Genomic DNA, 26,687 nt, shown 5'->3' on the forward strand with positions numbered 1-26,687 from the left:
CTAAAATAAAATATAGGATAGGTTACTCTTGAGACTTCTTTTTCTTTGAGCTTTTCAGGCACACTGCACCGGTGCTTCCCAGACTGCTAATGAAAAAGGAGAGCCAGTGTGATTTTAGTGAGACCTCTTGGTGTCTCTCAGCAATATTTCATTCTTGTCTTTGTTCCACAAGGATTTCCATGGTACTGCTGTTCTCAGTTTGACTATTTAATCATGGCAGGCAGAACCGTAAAATGCCATTTTACAGCCTTTTCCCTTCTTACAATCAGACCAGTTTCCTGAGCTTTAGCTCCATCATCTACCTAGCTTGTTTCAGTCTGTCTTCATATCTGTTTGGTCTGTTGACATCAGTTTTATCATGCAAAGCCTTTTGAAGCACATTCTGCTGTGGGGTTAACTGCACACAATCACCCACCCTCTCTAAACAGAAGTTCACTGCCCAAAACATTGTGCTGCTACCAGCTAACACAAATACTGGCTAGATAGATCAGAGGGAGTTCAAGAAGCAAGGCCTCTACGATGTCCTTGTTGAGATGACAAACAGAGCGGGGGAATGCAGAAAATTTCCTGGTATCTTCCTGGTACAAGCATTGAGGTTCACACACTCACTGCACTGCAGAACGCCTTCTCTAGTCTTTCATCCAGCTAACAACCCTGAGCATTCTTAAACCAAAATGAAGTTATGGGAAGCTGGCTAATTCAAATTTCTAACTGTGCAATGCTGCGAGAGCAGGATTCAAATGGACTCAGCCCATTTTCTGCAGTTTCAGCTCCCTTCTTTGTTTCCTTCTTCAAAAGAGCTACATAATAACTTGATGCATATGGATATTATTCTTCTCTATAGGCCACATTCAAACCCACAGATCTCCACATAACTTTGGGAAAGTAAGGAATTCTGTTTGCTTTCCCAGTGTTTCTATAAAAGGGTTAGTGTAAAAACGACTGTAATATGCATAATTCTATGATTTGTTTCCTCACAAGATACCTATCATACTAATTATTGACTAGCTGGATAGTTGTTAGGATGGAACAGCTTTGGATAAGGTGCTAGCCAAAGTCTGGACATGTCACTTTGATCAAATTTGTCTTTAGCGTAATTTTACAGTTAGTCAACTGCAAAACAAGCAAAGAAATTAGGGCTTTGAAAAGGGACACACAAATTTGAATGTCTGGAGAAGTAATTGACTCCATAGGGACCACAAAGCATTGGGCAAGGCTCAAGCAACTTATAATCTTTTCTGTGTCCTAAAGATGACACCTATGAATGCTGTGTTCAGGGTGCTGTTCCACAAATGACCTGTTTCTTTTCCAGCTAGAGAAAAGGTAATGGCGTGTTTAAAAACTGGTATAAACCACATGCATATGTATTTGTTAAAGCTTGTAATGTGGAGCTCTAAACAGAAAAGTCGTGTGTTTGCCTGTTTGTCCCAATTATGTGGTTACAGGACATTTAACATAATAGTGTGTAGAACCAGCACAAAACCCAAAGATGTCTGTAACTCCACAGTTTGCTTCAAGGTCCTGATATAATTTGCTACATGCAGTTCATTCAAACCTTGAAATTGCTAGTTTATAGGGTGCTTTGTTGATCAAATTCTACCAGATTACTATTCCATAGCAAAGAGAAGAAGCAGAGTATGGGTATGCTAGTCTAACCTTAGTGCCACCAAAATCCAGAGTGCATAGGTTTCTAAAAGACTAAGCTGCCTCTTCTCATACATAAGTGTACTGATTGAAGCTGAGTAAAAGCTTAATGTTAACTGATTCTTCATCAAATGCGACTTTAATAAGAAAAGTTATCTGAAAGAAAACACCTCAAAATGCTATATCCAAAGAATACATCCTTTAGTGCACAAAAATTCAGAAGGGAAACAAAGATTTTGTGTAAGACTCAAAATATAGTACCTTGCCCAGCCGAGTATCATGAAAGCTGAAAGATCAAATCAGCGTAAGTGGCATAATGTTTAATATCTGTTTTTAACTTCCAAGGCAATATCACCTAAATGGAGAGATTTTAATGCTGAGTGATAGCTTGTATCACACCCCCTTCAATGCAATAATGAAGCCTAATTTCTTTCAGAAAGAAGGCACAAAAAAAAAATCCTTCAATATTGAAGATGCTTTGTAACAACTCAAAAGTGATGTGTTGAAGAAACATTTTATATCATAGCTGCTAATGTTTTCAGAGGTTTTTGATCGGTGTGCTGAAACTAACAGCCTGGTATTTTCTCATAAGAACATGCTCTGAAAGAAGAATAGCAGCAATAGAGGTTCAATATTTTGGTATTTTAATAATGTTTAAATGATTAATGTAATTCATTTGCTAGTGGTATAATGCATACTGTTCTTTCAGTATGTGCAGAGGTTACAAAGTAATAACATGAGTATGTGGATTAAACTTTAAAAAACTACTTCATTTTCTGAGCCCCTGGTTTGACATCTGTTAGTACACTAATTTTCAGAGCATGACAGTTGTTAAAATTCAGGTTTGGGGTTCAAGTCAAAGGTCACTCAGAGAAGGGCAAACATAATCAAAAGACACTAATAATTCTGAAAATTCTTTAGCAGCAAGACATAACATTTACAGATTTTTTTTTTTTAGTAGTTTAGTAGCAGGGAAATATATAAAAAGCAATATTAGCTTGTATGTTGCAGACATCTGCTGGAAAACCTTTCCCAAGCAATGATAACTGCCTCTAAGAACAGGAAAAGCAGTTTGCCTGTCTCAGAGCTCATAATTTATTATAGCTATCATAAAAAGGTAGCTGCTTGTTATGTTAATTGTGACACAGCTATTAATGTTATACAACCTTTCTAAAAGTTATTGTTCCACTGTGAAGTGTTCTCAGTGGATCTCTTGAAACAAAGATGTGCCATCTGAGCTGACTGGACTTCAATAAAACATGAAAATGCAGTTATACCTTCCCAACAAGCACTGCAATAAAAAAATATAACCTTTATCTCTGCAAAGTCAGTTAACTAAAGGAAACTTTCATGCCGGTGACTTTCCAATAATTCTTTACAGAATGTTTCAGCCATCACTCCTGGAAAAACTGAGTAGACTTTACTTGTTTTATGGCCTCTCTAGAACTCCTGAAGTTTTATGAGGAGGGGGATTAAAAAAACCACAAAACCAACCCTAATCAACAACAAACATACACTGTCTGTTATATGAAAACAACAAATTTTGTTTAATCTGCCAAAAATCTGTTGTTCATGCTTTTTCCTTAGTGAAGGAAAGTCATATATTTAAGGGTCATGTTCTGGGTCCTCTTTCAAGATATTTTCCTTTAAAGAAGGAAGAAAAGTCTTGTCCATTCAAGATACCACTTATGGTAAGGGATGGAAAGAATTTCCTTTTCTTAATCCTTAAAGCACATCCTGAACCTCTTCACATCCCTTCCTTTATTCTCAAGTTGTGAGACATTTGGATTCAATTTGTCTTCTGCTGCCCCTGCAGCTAGCAGTGCAGGAATGCCTGGGGTTACAAAAGTGACCCGACGTAGCAGAGCATGAACAATTGCCCCAACAGGCTTCCTCTGTCTTTCAGGAGACTCTCAGGCCAGTTCCAGCTCTCAGTCTGCTCTGATGTTACACATCTACTCCAGTATTTACTCCCTTGAGTAGGGAAAGGCATGCAAAACCATGCTTAGGGTTTCACAAGATGGGCTCTTCTCAATTCTCTGATGTGTTTTTTTGTACCTTTATGTGACATTAAGGCACTCCTGTTTTTTCACCAATGACTGAACTATAACATTTAAATAATTTCAGAACTTAATAACAACCAGAAACAGTGCCTTGCATCTACTGATGTCAAACTTCATTACAAGCCATAACAAAAGCCCTAGCCTTTTCTTTTAAACAAGGTAAGCCAAGGTTCAGCCAGGTTTAGAGCTACACTTCTAGCTGTAGGAAATTGAAAGACTTATTTCAACTATACGGAGGCTTTGTGTGATTTTCAGCAGCTCAAGACAGTTTGATTCAGATAACATATGATGAGTCATTGCCTGAGTTGCAGACTACACTATTCAGGAATTTTTTATTAGATGAAGCCCACTTTGGCTGGACATGTTAAAATGGTAAAAATGACAATGTTGTTGCAATATTTAAGGGTGACCCTCCTTAATTTATCTCCATAAAATGTTTCAGCTATTGTCCTGACAGCATTTACCTGGCTCAGAAGTACACTCTGGTGGTATCCTTTTCATTTATACCACCAAGAGCCATAAGCAATCACAATACCTGCACCAGATTACATTTTAAACTTGAGTAAAAGGAATGACAAAGTGAAGTCTTATAGTGTTGGACATTTCCTTTACTTTTTCTAGATCTAACAGTAAGTGGAACAGGAATAAACTTGTGTATAACTTTGAAAATGAGTCTAAAGAAATGTGTCTAAAAAGAGGTTGTTAAATCTACATTTTGACACCTGAATAAACTACGTGATTCAGAAACACCAATACTCCAGCAGCTCTGAAGGAAGACATAATTAATCTTTCAGATGAGAAGGAAATTAAGGTCCTGATCATTTGCAATTATTAAGGATCCTGAGCACAGTAATGTTGTTTACTTATATATTCTAAATAAATTCTGATATCATTAATCTTTCTGAGTACTTTCTGCTTTTCTGAGTTTTCCTAGCAGCTTCAACTGAAAATATTATTTATCATTTATGGCCTTATTTTGAAAATCTGATGTATGCATCCAAAAGTATTCTCACTGATTTGACTTCAAACTACTCACATGCCAAAGGTTTAGCACATGCTTAGAGCATTAAAAGCATAAAATTTTCTATATTGTTACCATATGGTTCTAACTGGAAGCAGCTTTATATATAGGGAGGGATTATATAGTAATGGTAGATATTGTGATCAAGTACAATTGCAATTATCTGATCTTCAATTATATGTAAAGATGTACTATATAAAGAGGGTCATAGTCTTAAGACAACTATTAATCACCGAGATATTCCCCAGACTACCTCAAATAATTACATCTTCTATTACACAGAAATAACAATGAGTGTGCCTTACAAGCAGTCATCTGGATTTCTTTGTCTGTGTACTGCTAGAAGCACTTGTTATACATGTATCACTGAACAACAATGGATATTTTAAGAAAGTACTTCTTATAATGAAGAGCAGTGTCTGAGTTAGTGAAGAGTTTTCTCAATTAAAGGGGGAAGAATCTTTTAACAAATATTCAAGAATCTTTTTCTCAAATTCAAGCTACATTTTATTGAACAAAATGTATATCATAACTAAGCTGCTACGAAGATTTTTAGGTTTATTTTAAGATGCTTACTTCAACTATAAAATCTTTGACTACTTATAGAAAGCTCTCTTCTCTAAGCACTTCTGATCTGTGGCATTTTAAATAATTAAATTGTCTTGGTTATAGCACAATTAAATTGTCTTGGTTTTAATTAGATTCCCTTGAGTTTTGTTTTTTAATTACTTTGCAACTTGAGGAAGTCCTCATTGTGAACATTCATCTGAAATCTCTGATGTGTTTAATGACATAAGGCAAAAAATATCTGTCAGGGAAAATCTCATTAGATTATATTTACAGGCATTCTTACATCTTTCAGTAAGGTTAATATCGAGCAGCTTACCTTGTCATCCAATTTCCGTGCACTGAATGAAAGTTCAACGTAGTCATCATTGCCAGACAACTCCTCAGCAATCACCTAAATGGAAAACTACGTTTGAGTTTTGCATGGTGTACTGAAAGGGGAGAATGATGCCTTTTTCCACTGTGAAGACTGTAGACCCCATTAGGAAACTGAACTGTGGTATAAGTTAAATGTTTCTCTCTGCAATCAGGAAGGGCTAAGGGCGTTCAGTGTATCCCTTGTTCAGCTGGTGGGTGGCACCTTGTTAAGCCTACAAACCCGAATCACTTTGTATCGTGCAACTATTACTTTTCAGTCATCAGCCAACCCACAGAATTCAACACCCATCAGGGATCCCTGTCTTCTGACCAAATACTTTTCCTTAGATAGGACAGTGGAGAATTCCACAGTTTCACATTGTCCAAGACAACAAGAACTATACAATGTATCATTTAGGTCCAAAGCTTAGGTTATTTTTATGTTACGTCGGCATTATTTGGCAAGCTAAATGGAAAAAGAAGCTCACCTGTCATTAGTTGCCATGAATGGCACATTTACAGCAGAAGAGTTTTCTGGGTATAATTTTTCTGCAATAGCTACAATGGCAAAACCATTTAGGGTAGACTGAGTCAGAAGAAAGTAACTCTAGAATAATGTAGTGTGATTCTTTCAGACGGTGCAAGCTATGCTGATAATAATGCCAGTCACTGTGCTATGCAAGTTGTTAAAAAAACCCAAACCAACAAAGACAACCAAAATGGCCTTCCTGTCAAGGCAGGCTGTTTGCTTCAGTGGAGAGAAGGTATTAATCAAACCTAGGAAATTTCACTGAAAAATGTGCTCTGAAACAAACCATGTTATATTCACTTTGACAGTAATAAAATCTTTCCCTGTTGTAGATCTTCTCTTCAGAGGTTAAATTGTCCCAAAGACAAAGTCTCTGGTTTCACACCCAGGGCCACACAGTTGGCAGCTACGTCAGCTCCCCATCCAGGCTCAGACCCTCTCCACCACACAGATCCCAGGCCCTCGGAGAGCTGCTGGGAAACCTTAACTATTCTTCAAACCAGCTGAGGACTGATGAGGTTGGAGCTGCAGTCAGAGCACTGCAGCGCAGGAGGCTTTTACTACCCAGATGGATTACATTTTTCTGTGTCCACTGACCTGATTATTCAATCACAGAAAGCCACTAGGCTGGTCAGGCAGGACTTGCCCCTGGTGAACCCATGCTGGCTGCCACTAACCACCTCCCTGTTCTCCATGTGCTTTAGCGTAGCTTCTAGGAGGGTCTGTTCCATGATCTTCCCAGGCACAGAGGTAAGGCTGACAGGTCAGTAGTTCCCAGGATCGTCTTTTCTACCCTTTCAAAAAATGATCACAATGTTGCACTTCATCCAGTCACCAGGGTCTTCTCCTGACTGCCACAACTTTTCAAATATCATAGAGTGGCTAAGCCAATTCCCTCAGATCTCTGGGATGCATCTTGTCAGGTCCTATAGTCTTATATATGTTCAGGTTCCTCGAGTGGTCACAAATGTGATCTACCCCTAAGGTGGGAGGGGCTATAACCCCCTGGTCCCTTTCTTATTGTCCATTGACCCAGGAGAGATGAGGAGACTGGTTCTCAGTGAAGACTGAGGAAAAAGGTTGCTGAGTACCTCAGACTACTCCTTGTCTGTTGATACAAGGCCATAATTTTCCTTCATCAGCAAGCAAAACATTCTCCTGGTTCTATTCAGCCAACAAAGTGGGGAATTCCTTTCCAACCCTAGATGAAAAATGAGTTTCACCTCATGCGTTTAAGTAAATCCCTTCTTGGTCAGACACTAAGGATGACACTCAAGAAAGACATTTCCCGGGCTCTCAGAAAGCATTAATTCTCACAGTCTGCCATCTCTTCTGTGGCTGAAGACAAAGTCCAAAAAATGAAGCCAAAGGATACCCATCTGGCTAATTGCACATCAAGGAAAAAAAATCCTTCTCAACCCCATGAAGCAACAGAGTGGAGATCCCCAAAGCAGAATATTTTATTATACTCCTTGTCTTAATACAGAGATGCAATTGTCACAAGTATGCTAGGTTCAGTGCAGACAAGCTTGATCTTCCAAACAAGCCAGCGAAGAGAAAGATGAAAGAGAGGTAACACATTGATTTTCAGATTTCAAGATACACATGGGGCTGCTATAACTATCAGTCCATAATTGTATTACAAAACAGACAAAACACCTAATCTCATCAGACTTCTGCATTTGGTCTTGCTGAGTGCATGCGTGTGTGTGTTTTCTGAGTTGTTGGGGTTTTTTTTTGGAAACTGGAAAAAGCCCAAAGGCTGAGGAACATCAGACTCCTACACTTGTCAAAGCAGGTCAAGCTCAATTTCTGAAGGTTCTAGAGCTTCAACTAAAAGTAATCAAACAGCACAACATTCTTGCTCTCATCTAAGTACCTTAAAAGTAGTAGTAAATATTGTGGCTTTTGTACAAATCATACATTATTTGTTGCTATTTCCTTACAATAAGCATCGTACAAGTAGTACATTAAATAAAAAATTTAAATACATTTCTCAATCAAAGGTTGTTCTGGTTACTTAGCAGGATGCTTTTAGGGAGAATTAGTGACATTAGACATTTTTAAATAATAGGAAAATAAGAGTGTATTTAAAATTGACTTACTGTTATAGATGACTTTCCTGCTGTGTTCCCATGTTTGAGTAAAGACTTGGAGAGTTTCCTCTGAGAAACAATCTGTACAAAAATAAAAACAAAGGTGAAAAATCTAGTATCTGAGTTGTGCCAGGTGCTATGCAGATAGTGAGCAAAAGATTGCTTCTGCTTTTACACTGGAAACAATTCTTTCCCCCATCCAATGTGATTTGGACAACTTCATCCAGATGGCTCATCTACAGCACTTCAAACAAAATATTTCACAAATAGACATCTTTGGCAAGATATGCAGAAGGATTAGTAGTAAGAGAGGCAACCATCAAGGAAAAAGAATGTCTCCAGACCCTTCAGTAGAGTCCTGAGTATCACGCACATTTCAGCAATAAACCACATCCACGGGTAACGGCCAGAGCTCGAGGAGTGTGAGTGATGCAATGTCATGCCCAGGCAAAACAGGGTTCTGTGACACAGTAGTGAATCGGATGTAAATTTTAACCTAATATCACTATGGGGAAACATGTTTGTTCCATCCATCAGATTGCTGAACTGAACAAAAGAGCAAAAGCCGCACCTTGGATTATCCCCAGCTACTTAAATGACGGAGGCAGTAGGACAGAAGCAAGTTTTAAATGGGCTGTAAATGTGAGATAGGAGAGTCATCTTAGGGCTGGACAGGACATCCAGAATCACTTTGTCCATTTTCTCCACACTAATGCAAGACCATATACATCCGGGTTAGCTATTCCTGACATGGGTGTGTTTAATCAGTTCTTAAAGATATCCGGAGGTAGAGGGAAACACCCTCCTCCTGCAGTTTATTATAGTATTCATTAACCTTACTGTAAATATATTTTCCTGAAAGCTAACCCAATTCTCTGCAGTTTAAGCCCATTGTTTCTGTCCAGTGCACCATGCTACTGTGAGGTGCAATTTAAAAACAATGTGTTTGAGATCCTCAGATGAGAGGTCATACAGAAATATGCCAGATTATTGTTACTGTATCATTAAACTATGGGTTATGTAACAACCAGACAACGATTTGTGGCAGCTGGGGATCAGGGCTCATTTATCTCTATGACCTCTCACCTTCCACAAGATGCACAGAGAATTGTGTATAATACATTAAGCTCTTCCACTGAAAGCTGTGGGTACTGCGTACCAAAACATTTTTCAGATATGTTACATACATATATCCCCAGTACGAGGCAGAACTTGGGAACCTGTCCTTCAGCCAGCCTCCCTCAAAACCAGCAGGATTTCTCCCCCATCAGCTACCCAAATTTCTATAGCTCTCTTTACTGCTTTGGAAAGTGCCCCTCTCTCAAGAGGCACTGGGTAGACAGAAACATGAAGCTGGGGAGCTCCCACGCAGGTGGCAAATAAGACTGCTCACAGAGAAGATAATTTATTCTGACATTCTCATTATAGGATCACATTAATAAGACTCCCTTTCTAAGCCATTAGCATCGTTGTGACACAGTAAGCACTCTGCGTATGTAAATATGTGTATTTGGGTGCAACCATTTACCAGTTATTAAGTGGCCAATAAAATGGATCCTCCATCTGGCAACAATGTGCCAACATAATTGTCTCTGTTTATCAAATATGCAGTCACCTCAACAGAATATCATCTCGACTAGATTTCTGGCCTCCAGTATTAAGGGATATCAGCTCTGAGGTAAAATGGGAGTGGGAAATTCTCTTGAAGATGATCTAAATTTACCTTATTACATACAAGCCCAAATGGGTTAAGAACAGATCTGAACAGATGCTCTGTACTGCTGTAATTAAGTCTGGATTCACATGTTGCCCTTTGATCCTATTTCCAATTAAAAATAGGATAAAAGGTGGTTCAGTTTTTTATTTTAAGAGTATGAACAGAAGCAATACTTTGGAGAAAGACAGAGGCACTGACACCAGCTGTGTACAGTGCATTGCTCAGCAGTCAGTCAGAGACAAGGACTCTGATGAAGGTTTGCTCTCTCCTACATCTAAGTCGCGACTGATCAGCACTGTGTAAGATGAGCTGTGAAATATAATGACCCATTTTACCTGGCTTGTGTAAGAACCTTTTGAATGGTCCTTCCTTAGGCATAACTTCCAATAATATCATATGGAATTCCCAATGCTTATAAATCAAACTAATGAGAAATTTCTATATTGCTTCTTAACCTAGTGATTTAGCATTGGCAGGAACAGATTAATCCCATATATCATACTAAGAAGTTCTGTTTAAATTGACAGCTGGAGCTGGACCAAGTTCTTCCAACAGCATTAATTCAGTTTTCCAAGGAGCTACCTTGAGCCAGAGGCCTGATAGTCACTCTCCACATTTCCTCTAGGATCAGAAAGTTTTGTTTATTTGTTTGTTTATTTGTTTGTGTGGGCTTTGTTTATTTACTTGCTTCAATTAAATTGGCTTGTATGACCCCTGCCTCTGGACATAACACCAATATTCTTTTGTAAAAGGCTTCTTGAAACATTCATGGATGTTGGCCATAGGTCCCTTTCTATTTATGTGCTGTGACACTTGGCTTTTATTAAATCTTGCGGCATGTCTCTTGTGGCACTGTTCTCCCATTTAAGAGAATCAAGGACTGGGCAAATACTCTGCTTAGTGACATATAAGAGCGTGCACAACTTAGTTTTGTGGTTCCGAAATGATAAGATTAGGATAATTTTAAACATCTTCAATGTCTGAAATTCTTCATTCAGACTGGTCTTGGACTTACTGGAACCCCAAATTTAGTTGTTTAGACATGAAAAGAGACCAGACAGTAGGTAGATGCCAGTGGCATTACTCCACTCTCATGGAAAAAAAGGGTTCTGAGGATGATTTCATCCCTTCACAGACACCAAGAAATCTCTGCAAGAGAACAAATTCAGACGTATATGTCCATAATGAAGGAAATTCAGTTCTCACTGCTCATAGAATTCTTGTTTCTTGGTAGAGCCAGTTTTATTGCTGTAATCATCCTCCCCATACATATGATACTTTCTGCACCATACTCACCATTCTTTAAGATTTCTTTTGTTCCCTATAGTATTGAGCAGCTCACAGATTATTTATGGCTGAATTATAACCCTCCCTGTCTTTGTTAAAGATCTGTACCTCAAAATAGCCAACCAAAACAGACCACTGAGAGAAAAGAAGATATCCCTTTCACAAGAAGCAATAATATTATTATGGGAAATAGCTTATCAATAGCATAAAAGGTCTTCGAATTTAATTAGTACATAGTGTAGCAGGTCTTTTATAATTTGTCATAATAAGAACTCATTATAATGGCAAACCAAATTTTAAATTACTTTTCTAAAGACTGCTACAGTATTCCATACAAAAAGATAAAGTTTATAAAAACAAAGCAGTAAGAACTATACAAGTAATTCCATTAACTTTGACTGGCAAGAATTATCTAGAACTGAAAATCTTGTGGCTTCCGAGATCATGCCGCAATGGCAAATGAAGAGCTTCCTGGAGACAACTGAGGTGTTTAAATGGTCAGGTAAAGTTAGGGTGGAGAGTAGTGTTGTTGATTTGCTTGTTCTCTGAGTCAGCCCTGGTAGAAAATGACATTCATATCTAATAAAGTACATTATTCATCCCACTAATTAATTGAGCAACTTCATTTGGAGGAGATCAAAGGCCAAGTATTTAAAGCTATTGAGATACCTAAGGAGGCATAGAGACATCTAATGAGATTTAGGGATTCGAAAAGCTAGTCCTATGTCTTTTGCACCACAGAAACAGCCAACAGACTATTAAACAAATATTCTTATACAGACTATCACAATTTAATTAATTCAGGTGCAATTATGGCTCTTTTAGCCTTTTCCCAGTTCAAGAGCAAGGGGAATTACAATGGCTGAAACTGAACTAATCAGTCAACATTTTCAAGTGTGTAATCTGCTAATGGCATATATTATTAAAAGCACACAAGAAACAATAATACTCATTAGAGTGAAGGAATAATTTCAATACAAATTGTACACAAATGCATGTATGGAAAATATTAAAACTCTAAATAATACTTGAAAAGGTTCTTGGCAGGAAAAGATGTACATCTCTGCAGGTTTTTTCACTCACGCTGCTAGTTGGGCAAGTAACGGAGCTGTAAATTTTAACAATATTTTAACACTTCCATAAATTAAAAGAAACCAAATAAGGAATGGAATCACAAATTTGAAAATGGCAAAGACCAGCCGCAGTAACTAATGAAAGAAAAGCCACAAAGGCTGTTGCCACATTGCAGAGCTGATATGGTTCGTGACATTTAAGAAATAACAACTTTACTGGTTCCTATAATTTAATGATGTTGCAGGCACAGATGAGCAGTAATCAAGGATGTCCTGTCAACATAGGTCTGTTTAGTTCTTTTCAGAAAATGATTATTCATTGAAATAATGTTTGTGAATTCTTAAAGATCAGGCTGAGACTTCTGGGTGAAACTTCAGAAGAAAGAAGTGTTCCTAAGGCATCTTCCTAATACTTCATTCCTGTGTGTTAAAAGTTTATCTTTGGCTATTAAGAAGTTTGAGCCCTTATTATTCTAAATGATGCAATTTCAATGCTTTATGAAGTATATGGAATATAAAACAGAACAATTCCAATAAGAAAGCCTTAGAGAGACTCAGAATAGACGAAGACACTAACACATAAATAGAAAAGGACGTGGTTTAGCATTTTGCTGTCCAAGCTGAATACCATGAAAACTAGGCTATCAAATTTCTGACAGTGTTTGTCCATCTAAGATTTTACTTTCCATTGCTTTCTGATGGACCAAAAAACCCAAACCACAAAATAAAAAAAAAGTAATAAATCTATGCCTTGCCCCTTGGAACAATCAATCATCATTTTTATTAGCAACCAAAAAGCAGCAGAAATACAAAACCTTCAGTAATTAGACTGGGATTCAGCTAGAAATGATTATTCTGGGTGAGCAGAGTGCCTGACCACTTTTCCTAGGTATGGGGAAGGGGAAAGAGAACCATAAATGGGAAAGAAAAGGGGGAGAATTCACTCTCCTCAATTACAGACAATATCTGTAAAACCATAACCAAGGATAAACTGACTCATAGTATGTAAAGCACCTACATGAAGGCAAGAGGTCACTTTTATACAGTACTGCCCCAAAATGGCACTAATTATTACTGCTTGTGATTTCAGTGCTTGTCACTACAAAAAGCAACAGGTGCCTCTGCTTGCTAGCATCTATGCAAAGAACAGCAACCATTTAGAGTGAATAAAAGAGCTAGAAGACTAGCAGGCAGATGCACAGCCTGATGGAGCATCCCAAGCCAGTTCTGTTGTAATGGAAAGCACAGTGCCCTACCACTGCTTTACCCCAAAACTCCCATTCCAGAGGATGACAACTGTCATCTACAGCAGCAGCTTGGGAAGGCTGCTCCTTTCCTCTCAAAGCAAGAGCAGCTATGGCTACGTTATCCTTCCATTATTTACTTCAGATTTTCCAGTTCAGACTTTTATTTGCCACTTGAAGGCTACTACAAGCATCTGTACATGTTTTCACATGACGTAGGAGTGAGGGCTCTTTATGCCACCGCTTTTCGCTGGTCCTGCCTGATTCTGAATGGGACTGGACAGGTCCCTGTGCAAACTGCTGTAATCTGTTTTGAGCAGCAGATTGAACTAGACACTCCAGAAGTCCCTTTTGACTTTAATTATTTTATGATTTGAACAGGAAGAGCACACATTCCCAAATGTCTATGCCACCTCTTTTTGTGGCATTTCAAGTAAATTGCACTAAACTTTCACTGCAATTTCAGCTTTTCATTAGGCTCACTTGAAATGTACCTGCTATTCTATCCCAGTTTAGTCTCTATTATGAGCCTTACACGGGTTTCTTAATCATATCATCCTCAAACTTATTTCATGTGGGATGAAATTATCCAGACTGAGTCTTGAACTCAAGATTTAACAGATTTTATCAGAACAAGCTGGTTGCATGCTCAAATTCTGATAAGAAATGTCTCCCAAGTAGCAATTCATCGCACAGATACCTAAAATTAGGGTAAAAACTAGAAATGTTAACTTTGCTAGGATTCATCTGCTCTTTCTTAGACACATTCCTAAGCTACACCAAAGCCAAAGGCAAAACTGAAACAACTTTCACATACACATCTGTATAAAGGATATTTCATGCTCTGTTGCATTTTAGAGGACAACACTGTTGGGTTGTTTGTGTTTTCATAAAAATTGTCCCATACTTTCACAAGCATGCTTCACATTCAGAATAATCTCTATGTAATCACAATACAGTATCCTCAATTAAGTTGCTAGTGTGTCACTGTACAACTTATCTGTTAAACAATGGTATTATTAAATATTAGTTTTATGCAGTTACTTATAAATTATTTCAAAAATGAAAAATAATAATATACTTTTAAAATGAACAGTTTTAAATTATGAACCTTAGCTTACCATTTAGTAATACTACTTTATTTAAGTAATACAGCATGGACAGCTTAATTGGTTGGAGTACGATGCATTCTCTTGATGTAAAGTTCCTTAAGAAACTCCATTATATAAATTACATGGAATTGCAGACCCTATTTTAAGATAATGCTACTAATTGAGAAAAAATTGTTTGCACTTTCGACCTAATATTTTAGGAATTTTTTGATTTAACTTGCATTCCAATTGCACAGAACATATTTGCTAACATCCTGCAAATTGGCACGCTACCAGGATTCTGAAGAAGCTGGGAAACTGGAATATAAAAAGAGCCTTTCTGAGTGGAAGGAGCAGACTCCTAGTATTTAAGAACACATCAAAAAATTCCCCCTAAAACCCTTGACCTAAACCTCCTCCCACTCAAACCATTCAAGAGAGAATTTGCTATTGTTTTATTTGAAAGGACAACTTTTGAGCTTGATGGGCAAAACAAACCGCATTAAGCAAATGTCTCTATTTAGCACATGGACTTTTTCTTAATTACACTCACAAGCATCTAACCACAACCATTCGACCTACTATGTTTAAATACTGTGGCATATCAAATGTGGCATCCAGGAATGGAGTGCCATGATGCTGTTAACCACAGTTATTTACCAGTAGGGGCATAGAACTGGCTTGTCCTGGCAAGATCAGTAGAAACAAGTCTGACTGAAAATCCAGTGGGTTGTCACTACATGACATATGCTCAGGATCTAATAGCCTACACGCTACTACCCTTATCAATCTCTCGGCACATAGATTTATTACAGCATTTGAGAGGAGACTGTTAATGACACCTTCTGAAGGAATGCATTTCTCCATAGTTCACGTCCAAGACCCCAAATTTCCACTATGCTTGTCTCTATTGTGTAGGCTGTGTGTCAGATTTAGATCAGAAAAGAGAGTAACTTGCTTCTCCCTGTCAGTTTACTGTATAATGATGTTATTGCTTTTCCCAGAGCATATTATTCCTATTAATTTTGTTTTAGGTAGGAGTGTTACACGATTTGGGCAAAAAAGCAGGTTTACGACATGTCTAAATGATGCAATCTACAAACAGGTACAGGTAGCAGTGAATCTCTTACAGATTAACTGTTACCTAGAAGGTTTTAATAGAAGTTGGCATATTCATAGGGGGCATGGAGGGAAGCCGTCTTTTAGATAATTCCTAAAAATCTACAGCCTTCCTGAATGTCTCAAATAACATCTACAATTAAAATTATGTAGAGCAATGAATTCATGTTAAAGCCATGACTTTTCTATTATCATCATTGAAAAAATGCAGTAATTACACCAAATGGCTAAACATGAGGGTAAGCTTGATATGTCTGGCCTGTGATGCAGGATTTTCAAAATCAGATTCCTCAAAAGGACTTCGATTAGATGACAGTTCTGGTTATAATTTTGGGGGGATTAAAATCAGTTGAGGAATTATGTAAGTCAAAAAATTAAAAAGAGGGTGGAACAACTTCCCTCCACCCCCTGCCAAGTCTAAATATGAGATCAGAGTCCTCAAGGCTACATTACTGTGAACAGATTTCACACTGTTATTATTTTCTCTTGGTTACCATCAAAATTACACTGCAACCAACCCAGCTGTGTTATTTATAGAGATCAAATAATTATAAAGACATTTATGCTACAGGCAACAGCAATGACATTTTTCCCCCTTCATTTTCAAGCCAATTAAGCAAGAAGAATGTTGTAGTAACGTTTTAGTTTGTTTCTCACTCTCCTTAGTGTTATAGGATAGCTTCTTTTCATCGATTACGGCTGCAAGACGTCTGTCAAAAAGAACAGACTTTATTGTGCACTGCAGATATCCTAAATAAGAATTCCTTCATGTTGAGCTTCCAAGTTAGTAAATATATATATTCCATTCTCTCACAGAGAGGACTTTTCCTCTTTCAGCTTGTTTGGCCCATTTGGCTTTGATAAGAAAAACTAAGGGATTCATGTGCAGTGGGGCTGAAGGGGCAACAATAAAAGGTGAGAAAATCAGAAAGAAAGGCTTTGCAACATCTTCCATGCCAAGCTACCACATTCAGATTACAAATGTCTGTGGAAGTAGTGCAAAGGATAATGTAAACAAAAGTACTGCCTGATCTCAGCTCAGTGAAACTGAGACCATCCTCAGCATTGTCATTATGGACAGAGCAAAGATCTGTCTTATGAGATCTTGCATAACAAAAAGTCTGCTAGTTAGAAATAACCTGCTATACTTGGGACACTGTAGCATGCTACTGGTCAGCAATATAGGAAGTCACTGCAGATCTGGCTCTGATGACCTCTAGATATCGATCCTGTGGGTAGGATTCATCACTCTTAAACTTAGTTATCTAAAAAGTTAGCTATCTACTCTAAGCCAGCTGTCTAGACTCTCTTGATAACTGATAAAGACAGGTGTCTCCTGAAGGCAATTTATCCTAATCTATGATGGTGTCTCAGGTGGAACAAATCAACTGCTGGAACTGTCTGTTTCTCTCCACTGAACTAAAGATGGAAATCAGAAGAATAACTTAGTCTACAAAACTAACTTTTGGATGACTGAGAGTCAGAGGAATGAATCCAACCTTATGTCTCTATTTGCCACATCACCAGGCACTACCTTATGTGAGTAAAGTGTATTTGTAAGCATTCCTTGCACTCGGAACTTGCTTTAAATACTATGTAACATTAGGAACAATAACTTTCTCCCAAATAAGTCTATTCCTCAATAGTAGTGTAATGAGCCCAGGCTCTTAATGTACAAGGCCAATCACTGATGCTCAGTTTCCTATAGCACTGGCTGACTTGAAGCTATACAAGAGCAGTAAATCAAATCAGCAGAAGTTCTCAATTATCCTGTTCAAAGCAACAATCAAGAATTTTTGTCAAGAATGACAGATCTCACTCATCAGTCATTTAACAAAGCAATATATTTCATATACATACATATTATAAGAGGTAAGGGGGGCGGGAAATGGCAGCGATACCTACTTGTCCAAGAGTGCACTCCATGCCACCAAGAAAATCAGCTTCCTTCAGCCCATTGTGGTTACTGCTAATGTCATGGACTTCAAACCGCAACCGCTGCACTTCTTCAAAGTAGAAGTCCACTGTAAACAGCTTGGAGAAGATGGGATTTATACAGGTTCGAATCACTTCCGTCCGGTCAACCTGCCAAATGGAAAAGAGGTCGTATGAGTGGTTTCTCTCTCTATCAGTGATGGACTGTGATGAGCTCCTCAAATACAGTTTGCTTATTTATCAAGACTGACAGATGTGACTGTGGTCATGGGCACAACCATTTGTATGGAGAGCAGCAGTAGCTACCATTTCTGTGCAGGGCTGACCACACACACAAGATAAGGTAAACGTGCATTGCCTCTCCCTCCAGCAAGTCTTTGGCAGATATTGATAGAAACATGGGACGCAGTCTTCAGCCCCTTCTGCAGGGTGAGCAATGACTGCCTCTCACTGGGGTGGCAGTCGGGACCTGTGCACAGGCAAAACAATTCTCTTTTTTTACTAGACTAGTAACGGGGAAATGAACTATAGACTAACTGTAGAATTCACATCTCCGGCAGTGGCCATCTATCACTACAAAACAGAAGCAGAGGAAAACACTTTTATCAAACTAAATGGGAAAGTAAGCAAAACCCTCAGTAATTGCTCATTTTGGACAACTTGTATGACTAAGAAGTGGAAAAGGAGACCCACAGAAAACAACTTTTCTTAAAAATATATTAATGTTTCCACCTAAGTTCCTTTCCAAGAATCTGATGGATTATATGCTGCTTATCCCTACCTCTGAGCTTTACAACTGCTAAAAGAAACACCATCAAATCTAAATTGCTGTTTCTTACAAAAAGTGCTCATACAGTACTTTCTAGTTCTCTTAAAATGTAGTACTAGGGTTTCCTATTTTGAAATAGGCCTTTGCTACTTTTCATTATGATGCATTATTGGTGACATTGTAAGCAATGAAGCAATTTCCTTTTTTCCACTCTCTTTGCTCTTGTACAGAAAAAAAATCCTAATAATTCTGCAAGATTAAAGGAACTGATCCTAACATGAAGCAGGACTTGGGCACGTCAGTCACTAGACAGGAGGTAGCTGGTGTGCCATGGAACAGACAAATTAAATTGCTCAGAGGAAGACTGATGAGATCCTTTGTCTGATTCCTGATCAGGAACATCTGTTGTGCAAAAAATGACAGCCGCTTGCTTCACTTTTCAGAGTTTATAATGCATTAGCCTTTCTAGTAGTTATCGGCAAGGACACAAAAAGTCAAGTAAATCAAAAGCAGGGGGAAAAAAATGAGCAGTTACTGGTAGCACAGATTTATTTTAATGCTCATGAAAGGTGTCAGGATTGACAGTTCTAACAGCTGAAGTCTTTTAGTTAATCATCAAACAGATGCTACCAGTCATAGAACAGATGCAAACCAGTGCTACCATTGCTTCCTCCTCACACAGCTGTGTCAATGTGCTCTATGTCAAGACAAGACCATCACAAAAAGGAAATCAGCCTTGCTTACAAATTCAATCTTTAATCTCTTTCCTTAGACTAGCTGAAAATGATGGATCTGATAGAGGCGGTGCAAAGCACAATAAGAATTACAAAAGTGAGAAAGGATAGCTGCTACCTTCATTCAGGTGCTTAGTCCATCTCAATAATTTTTTTACCTCCACTTGCGATCAAATCACTGTTACTGCTACAAGATTAAATACTCCCTACATCAGATGACCAGTCAGTTCAATGGAATGTCCCTGAGATCTCTTCTAAGTGGAAAGCCATTCAATCCAACTGCAGGTCATCTCATGAAATAGTGCATCAGCAGATCCAACAATCAAAACATTTAAATTATCGGTTTTAAATCTTGCTTTATACCCACAGCAATCTCCTAAATTCATTCCTTGTAAGTGTATTTAGTGTTAATTTAATGGTGTTATTTTAATTGCTTCATTGGTACAGCAGATCTCAGGCAGTTACTGAAGTTTGTCTCAGTGTTTCTTCTCATCTCTACTTTACTGCTCCACTGTGAAATGCAGTAAGATTTATACTTGTGCTCAATACAGCTTAAACACATGACTGTTTAAACTGACATTCTTCCCTTGACAGACACAGTACTGAAATATAGCCATTTCACTGAATTTCCCCAATCTTCCAACATTATTGAGACGACACATCAAGGCAGCATGTCAGATCATGGGATTATGTGAGAAAAATCTGTATTGAAAGAAGGAATACCAGCAGCTTCACAAGCAATATAAAATTCTTCCTGCCTCTCACAGCAGTCATCAGTGTGCAATAGCATTAGCCCTATTAGCCTACCCCGTCTCCAGTCTGCTTTGTCAGTGTATTTCACAGTTACCTTGCCCTTTGGCTAGAAAGTCTGGCATGGGAAGCACGGGAAGCCCAGCCCCATTCCTTCACTATGATTACTGTGCAGCAAGTCTGAGCACTGATAACCCCCTGGTGTGACTCACAAGGGAGAAGCAGTGCTCAACAGAACAGTTAAATAAATTCAGTAATCCTCACACAACACTCTAGGTTAAAATATGCTGTACAAACACAAGATCTTATCTCCATTTGACTTCTGCTGCTTGCTATAGGCTGTTCATTCTTGGGTATTCCTACTCTCATATTCAATTGCAAAGCCTTAGTGCTCCCTTTAGAAATGCTGGATGAGTGTGAAACCTTAATGGTAACTAGTGAGAATACTATTGCTAGATGCAGCTTCATGCTGATAATCATCAAGGAGGTCATGATGTACAGTGCTGCAAACACTTAAAATAATAATTAAAAAAAAGGCTGACTTGGTTTTAAGCATAGCATCTTATCCCAATATCTGCAGGACCTGTTTAATCTTAAACAAAATCTGGTGACTTGTTCCATGCTAACCTGAAACACAGGTCCATAGCAGTCTGATAAAATACCTCCTTAATCCCACTGTCACCCAAAATTAGTAACAGCATTTCCACTTGCATGGATGATGAAGGCTCAAATGCCTAAAGAAAACACAGTTTGGCTGTGCCCAGCCTTATCAACTGAGCATTTTGAGAGTTAGAACTTAGCTTGAATGGTCTGCAAAACACAATGAACACCATCAGCAAACACATTAAATCCTCATTACTTTTATGGAAGGCAGCTTTAAAGTCCAACAACAGCATATTATAAGCAAGTGGAACTTATACTTTTGGTTTTGTTACAAAAACTCAAACTCTTGGGTGACGTAATCCAGAAGGCAGGTAGACTTCTCAACAGGACATGGACAGGGGTCATGCCCACAGCTTTAGGATTTGCTGATGCCCGACATATAAGCCATCTGTTATTTCTGGATTTTATTAGAACAAGGAATTTCTCTGATTTATTAAAGCAGAACGCATTTTCAAAAGAAACAATTGACAGCTACATGCACCTTTGCGCTGTGTCAACAGTTAAAATTGACCTTAAAAAGAGCAGTGTCTCAGCTGAAACCATAATTCAAACATCTGCTTCATCATACAGCTTTAAGTGCATTTCCCTTCAAGGACAATTTATACAGAGAAAAGGACTTGCATCTTCACCTCCTGGTATGGACTCACACTGCTTTCCCTCTTCATCTGTTTAGGCTCTTGTCACTCCACAGAAGGTGGAACCCTGCTGAGCAGCCAGGATTACTTGGCAGGCCCATCTGGATGCAGTCACCCTGTGAACTTCCCCTTGGGGCACTATGAATGACACACAAACACCAAAGTAGGCCTCCACAGCATAAAGCGCCATCTCAATAGAAGGAATTAAAATATGGGGAAGATAAAGGACTTCTTGTTTTGGGCCTTCTGAATCCTCTTGTTAAATCCGGAGGACATTGGAAGCTGCATTTGAAAGTTGTTTTCTCTTTGTACCACTCACTGTGGATGGACAGTTAGCAGAAAGGTTTGCCTGTTTTCTTTTTGACTCACCAACAGTGCTGAAGAACTGCAAAACTATCTTTACAGTCCACTAGCATCAACTTAAAGGAAGCTCAAGAGACTGGTGAACAAATACTAAAATTCAGGCATCTTACACTGTTTGCATCTTTTGCTGGTGAGCTACTGAAAAGCAGGGAGCTCTACAGAACTGTGATAAACATGGTAATTTCAGGGAGGAAACAATTCTTCATCCTAGGTGAAACTTCCCTGACAAAGAAGTAGTTCAGTAGTTAAAGTATGATCTGAGGATCTCTTCTCGATCTTCCACCACTAGTTGAAAAGTGAAGATGAAGAAAACGTGCCAGCCTGAGGAGGATTGTTTTCATTCTTCTATCAAAATTAGATGGAAGTATAAGCTATTGCATAAACAAGGATGAACAAGGATTAAGTAGAAGCGCATTGTCACCTGGTATCTAAGGCTTTCAAGTGACCATAAACACAGTTTTCTCAGCATGCCCTTTGGAACCAGAGAAGCAGAGAATTATCTACAGGACTTGAAGCTCTGCACCTCAAGGCTATGCTTCATGATGCGCAGATTAGCTGTGTGGAGAACTCAAGTGTCCCACACAGATAACTGGCACCTATCTGCTCACCACTGTATTTGTAGCAAACACATAACTAGCAAAAAAGCAACACAATTTCAGCCACTGTTACTTGACATCCTTGAGGTGAAGAGCAGACAAGGGTCAAAGGGACACAGAATTCAATGTCTTCTCAATACATGGACAATTCTTTGGAGGAAATTTCCAGTCTCATGAAATACTATGGCAATGCTATAGTCAATAATGATACAGCTGTGTTATGAACTAAGGAAAATCTTTGGTTACCCAAATCTTTGTGAACCCCTCTTTGGGCTACTTGCTGGTCCAGGGTAAGCCAGGTATGTTGGGAGAAAGAATTCTCATTGTGCCCTCACCTTTGTAAAAATGCAGTGAACTGCAACATTAAGGCACTTCCTTAGTGCACCTGAATCTTCTGTGCCTGAGAAAGGACCATCACAAAACTCTGCCTGGTAAAGGACTCCCTGTGTCTTAGGGAGTGACTATCAGTCACCTCCTGACTGCCTGGTACAGCTGCTACCTGTGATTACAGCCTGAGCTGGACAATACCAGAACTACATGATCTAGGAAGTTCTGGACATGTATAGCTGGTGGAATACATCAGAATTACCCGATCTGAGCTGTGCCAAAATGAATAAAAAAGTACTGACCAAAGTCAACCATCTATGACCCTAAAAATAGCGATCTTAATTGAGACCCTTTGAGCTCTCCAGGAAAATGGCAGGCAGCACCCAGCATCTCCCAATGAACTGGGATGCCCTTCAGGGTCATCTGAGGTGTGGACCAGGGCAAGGCTAGGCTTCTCACAACTCAACAATCACCTGTTGAGAACGTGGATGCACTGAAAGTGAGTATATCACTAATCTTGAGATGAGGGAAATTTTGTCGGGGTCAGCCTCTCTATATTAGGATGCACAAATTTCTGTATATGTGTGTGCATATCTCCATGTGTGTCATTTGACTTGATTTATCTTTGTACTAAGCATAGTGTGAACCTTGTCATTTTTGAATCTGTGAGTTGCTGATTTGATTACAGCAGATCGTGTTAAATCACTCTGTTGATCTAATGGTGATTATGTGTTAATAGAAATCATAGAATTTCCTGGCCTATCTCAATAAATTCTAAATTGCTGCTAAATCTAAGTTTGATAAAATCTGCATCTGTGACAAATTAGTGTAGTCAGCAAGATGATAAGTGTCACCAGTTACTTACAAAAACATAGTATCCAACCGAACCGAACCTTCACAGAAGACTGTGCTCATAAAAATTGGTTTGACTGGCAAGTTGTAGAGAAGGAGCTACATGCTGCAAGGGGTTGAACTAAAGATGGAAAAGTTAAAGGTATGATTTGTAAAATATTAGGAACATGTCTGGAAGCTGCATGTAAGGAAAGAGTGGAATTAACCCATAAAATATCATAAAATCAACAAGATGAAATTGAGGGACATAAATCTACTAAACTTTTACTATCAATAAAAATAGAACAACAGCAGAAACAACTTAAGGAAGCTCAATTGAAAGAACAAAAATTAGGAGAAGGTGTTGAAATGATGTTAATGCAATCTCTAAAACCCCCTGACATAGTTTAAATTAGAAAGTTAATAGCATCCCTTGAGGAACGGGATAGAGATATCTGGGGTGACTCTAATAACAGCTTAGATGATGATAATTCTCACCTTCCACCTGAGCCTCTACTACTAGACCAATTATTAAAACTGAAGAAACTACAGGACCTTGAGGTGGTGCAGGAGATTGCACAAAAAATATCAACTCCATTTGATCCAATTCCGTTGCCTAATTTGCAAGACCATTATGATCATAAGCCAGGAAAATATGCCCTTTTACAGAAAAGAAAACCATGTAAATGGCACCCAGAACATGAAGAGCCAGTCAAAACTGAAATATAAGAATTAAAAACATATCAATACAAGGGCCAGTACACCCCTGCAACCCTAATATAGTAGAATGGGGTGTTGCAGAACATGGTATTTATTGAAACCTATTCCATATCTGTCAGAGCCAGCCAAAGTAGCCCTTATTATTAACCTTGATTGCATTTAAAGAAACAGAGATACTCTGAATGGGAAAACGCACTTTTGTCTTTAGTCCAAGTGGTTAAACAAGTTAAGCCACTAAGGTGTAACCCATCCGAAAAAAAACCCACCTGAACTCGTACTGTTTCCCTTTCCAGGAAGCATCCCAGGAATGATACCAGCACACCTCCCTTGGAGATTGGGTTAACCATCAAAGGATTGTTTATCCTTCTTGCAGGAGCAATCACCACCAGCATGAACCAAACTCAATTCACATATTAACAAGCCTGACCCACAGGCTGGAGACCCTCACTTCTTTTATTTATGCTAATCAATAAGGTAACCACAGCATATCCTCCACCTTTCTCTGTTGTGGGTGCAATCCACTCCAACAGCAATTATGAGGGAAGGTAACCTTAACACAACCTGTTTATGTATATTGCCTCGGGGGTTGCCAAAAGGTAGAGCTATTGTTTGATTTTAGGACTGATGTATGCAGGATGAGGAATTCATGTACCACAGGGTGCCCATGTGTTAATGCTTATACAGTTTTTAATGAATTTGCACCTAATACTTTTCTTGCCAAATCTCTACACTTATTTGTGGTAATACTGCAAAACAACATTGTTCTTCACAGATGAGAGTGCATTATGAAGGACAAAGATGGGGTTCAGCTAATTCCACCTTTAAAGGGAACAAAAGACTTGTGCTGCATTTCTTGATGTGTTTTTAAAAAACTATTTGAAAAGTCACTAACATGCAATTTCCATTAAATAGAGATCAGGTGCTGCTATTCTGCCCAAAAGATGCTTTTTGTGGCTGTTACATTTTTAGCAAGTTCTGAAGTTCAACAAATAAACCGACTGTTCCCCATATATTTCACAGGCCAAAAAGGGAAAACCAACAGGCTGCATTTTCAGCAGAAGTAATTTTAAAACTCTGATTAAATCTAGAAAAATCACATTTGTCAGCGTAGATGACAAAATGTACAGAGGTGAAGGGGTAGAATTATTTTTAGGTCATCTGAATTTTAACGAGACAAAAAATTTCCATGATACAGTACCTTACATGAAAATTTGATACCAAGCAGAAAGCAATTTACACTTTGCTTAGCAGGCCCTGAGGAAATTATTAATATTTTTTTATTATTAACAGTGCTTTCACACCATCACAACTCTATCCCACAAATGATAAGTCATTTCAAAGGTCACTGTACTTTATAACCCTTGTTTTCAGTTTAATTGATGCTTGAAAACACTGAAAAGAAACCAATAGATGTTTAACTCTTTTTAGGCTGTAGAGCTCAAAGCTAAGCACAATCTTGTCAATGTCAGCAAAAATTTTTTGGCAGCAAGTTGGCTGGAAGAGAAGCACTTAACGTGAACAGTCTAGAAATTATCTACAAGTAGTTTCTTTTATTTATGTGATGTAATTATTAGACAGCTTGTAAATCTCCAAGTCACAACCAGGAAGACCCACTTTCAAGCACTGGAAAAACTAATATGGAACAACCCTGGCGTCAAGGGCTCCAGTCTAAACAACTGGAATTAAGATGAAACAAGCAGTAGTATATCTTAATTAACATATTCTTCATTAAGAAAGTCTATATCTCTGATCACGGCTACTAACTATCCTCTGCTTAATTACTTTTAGTTTCTCTGCTGCTTTTCACTGCTTTGAAGCAGGACACAGATAACTTATAATATATACTATGTATAAATTCATTAAGAATTTCCTGGATGGAGTTTGCCTTCTGCACTCATAGCTTTTAAAACGAGAAATATGATTGTTGATACCTATTTGCATATAGTTTGTCTCATCCACTCAGAAACAAAATATGATATAGTTAGAAGAGCCACTGCACAGACAGATACTCAATATTTGCACTTGAGGACCTATCTGATCTTTCTTTGGCAGTACAGATTTCAGAGTCTCATCTGAGAAACCCCAAGCTCTCGTAGTTGGAAAACCTGCAAAAAACTGTGGGTACAATACAGGCTAACTACTAGTGGCACAGAAATTTTGGTAACATTATTCAGGCGCTAAACAGAGAGATCATTTCAGCCGGGATGGGAAAGAGTGAAGCTAAATCCCCAATATGAAGAAAGCAAGATCTAAACTGATTCGGAACACTTGTGCCAAGGGAATCCAAATTTTCTGGAATAAGACACAAATCTGGGGGAGCTACAGGACCACCCTTTAGCTTTAGGACCATGTGCAGTTGTCATCATTAACCTCCTTGGTAATTCTAGGCTTACTAGGTTGCATAAATATACTCGAAAGTACAAAGTTATCTCTCCCCTCTCGTCTTCTAGGAAAGCTCAGATATGCGAGAAAAAAAAACAAGTGCTCAACTAATGCATTAATGCATACTCACACACCATCCCTGAATGCACTAGATACCTGCTTTCAGTTTACTCT

General features: G+C 38.4%; 1 protein-coding gene across 2 annotated transcripts in view; it reads right to left on the reverse strand.

The window, feature by feature from the left end:
- The window catches only part of CPNE4 (copine 4), a 224,005-nt gene that overhangs the window by 92,246 nt on the left and 105,072 nt on the right, over positions 1–26,687 (reverse strand). For both annotated transcript variants that reach the window (XM_069860027.1, XM_069860026.1), the window contains exons 3-5: positions 17,714–17,893; positions 8,287–8,358; positions 5,615–5,689 (exon numbers count right to left, since the gene is read on the reverse strand). In XM_069860027.1, coding sequence (XP_069716128.1) covers positions 5,615–5,689; positions 8,287–8,358; positions 17,714–17,893 — 327 coding nt within the window. The remainder of the gene's footprint in view (positions 1–5,614; positions 5,690–8,286; positions 8,359–17,713; positions 17,894–26,687) is intronic.

This window comes from Phaenicophaeus curvirostris, chromosome 6, assembly GCF_032191515.1.
Source record: "Phaenicophaeus curvirostris isolate KB17595 chromosome 6, BPBGC_Pcur_1.0, whole genome shotgun sequence".
Taxonomy (NCBI): domain Eukaryota; kingdom Metazoa; phylum Chordata; class Aves; order Cuculiformes; family Cuculidae; genus Phaenicophaeus; species Phaenicophaeus curvirostris.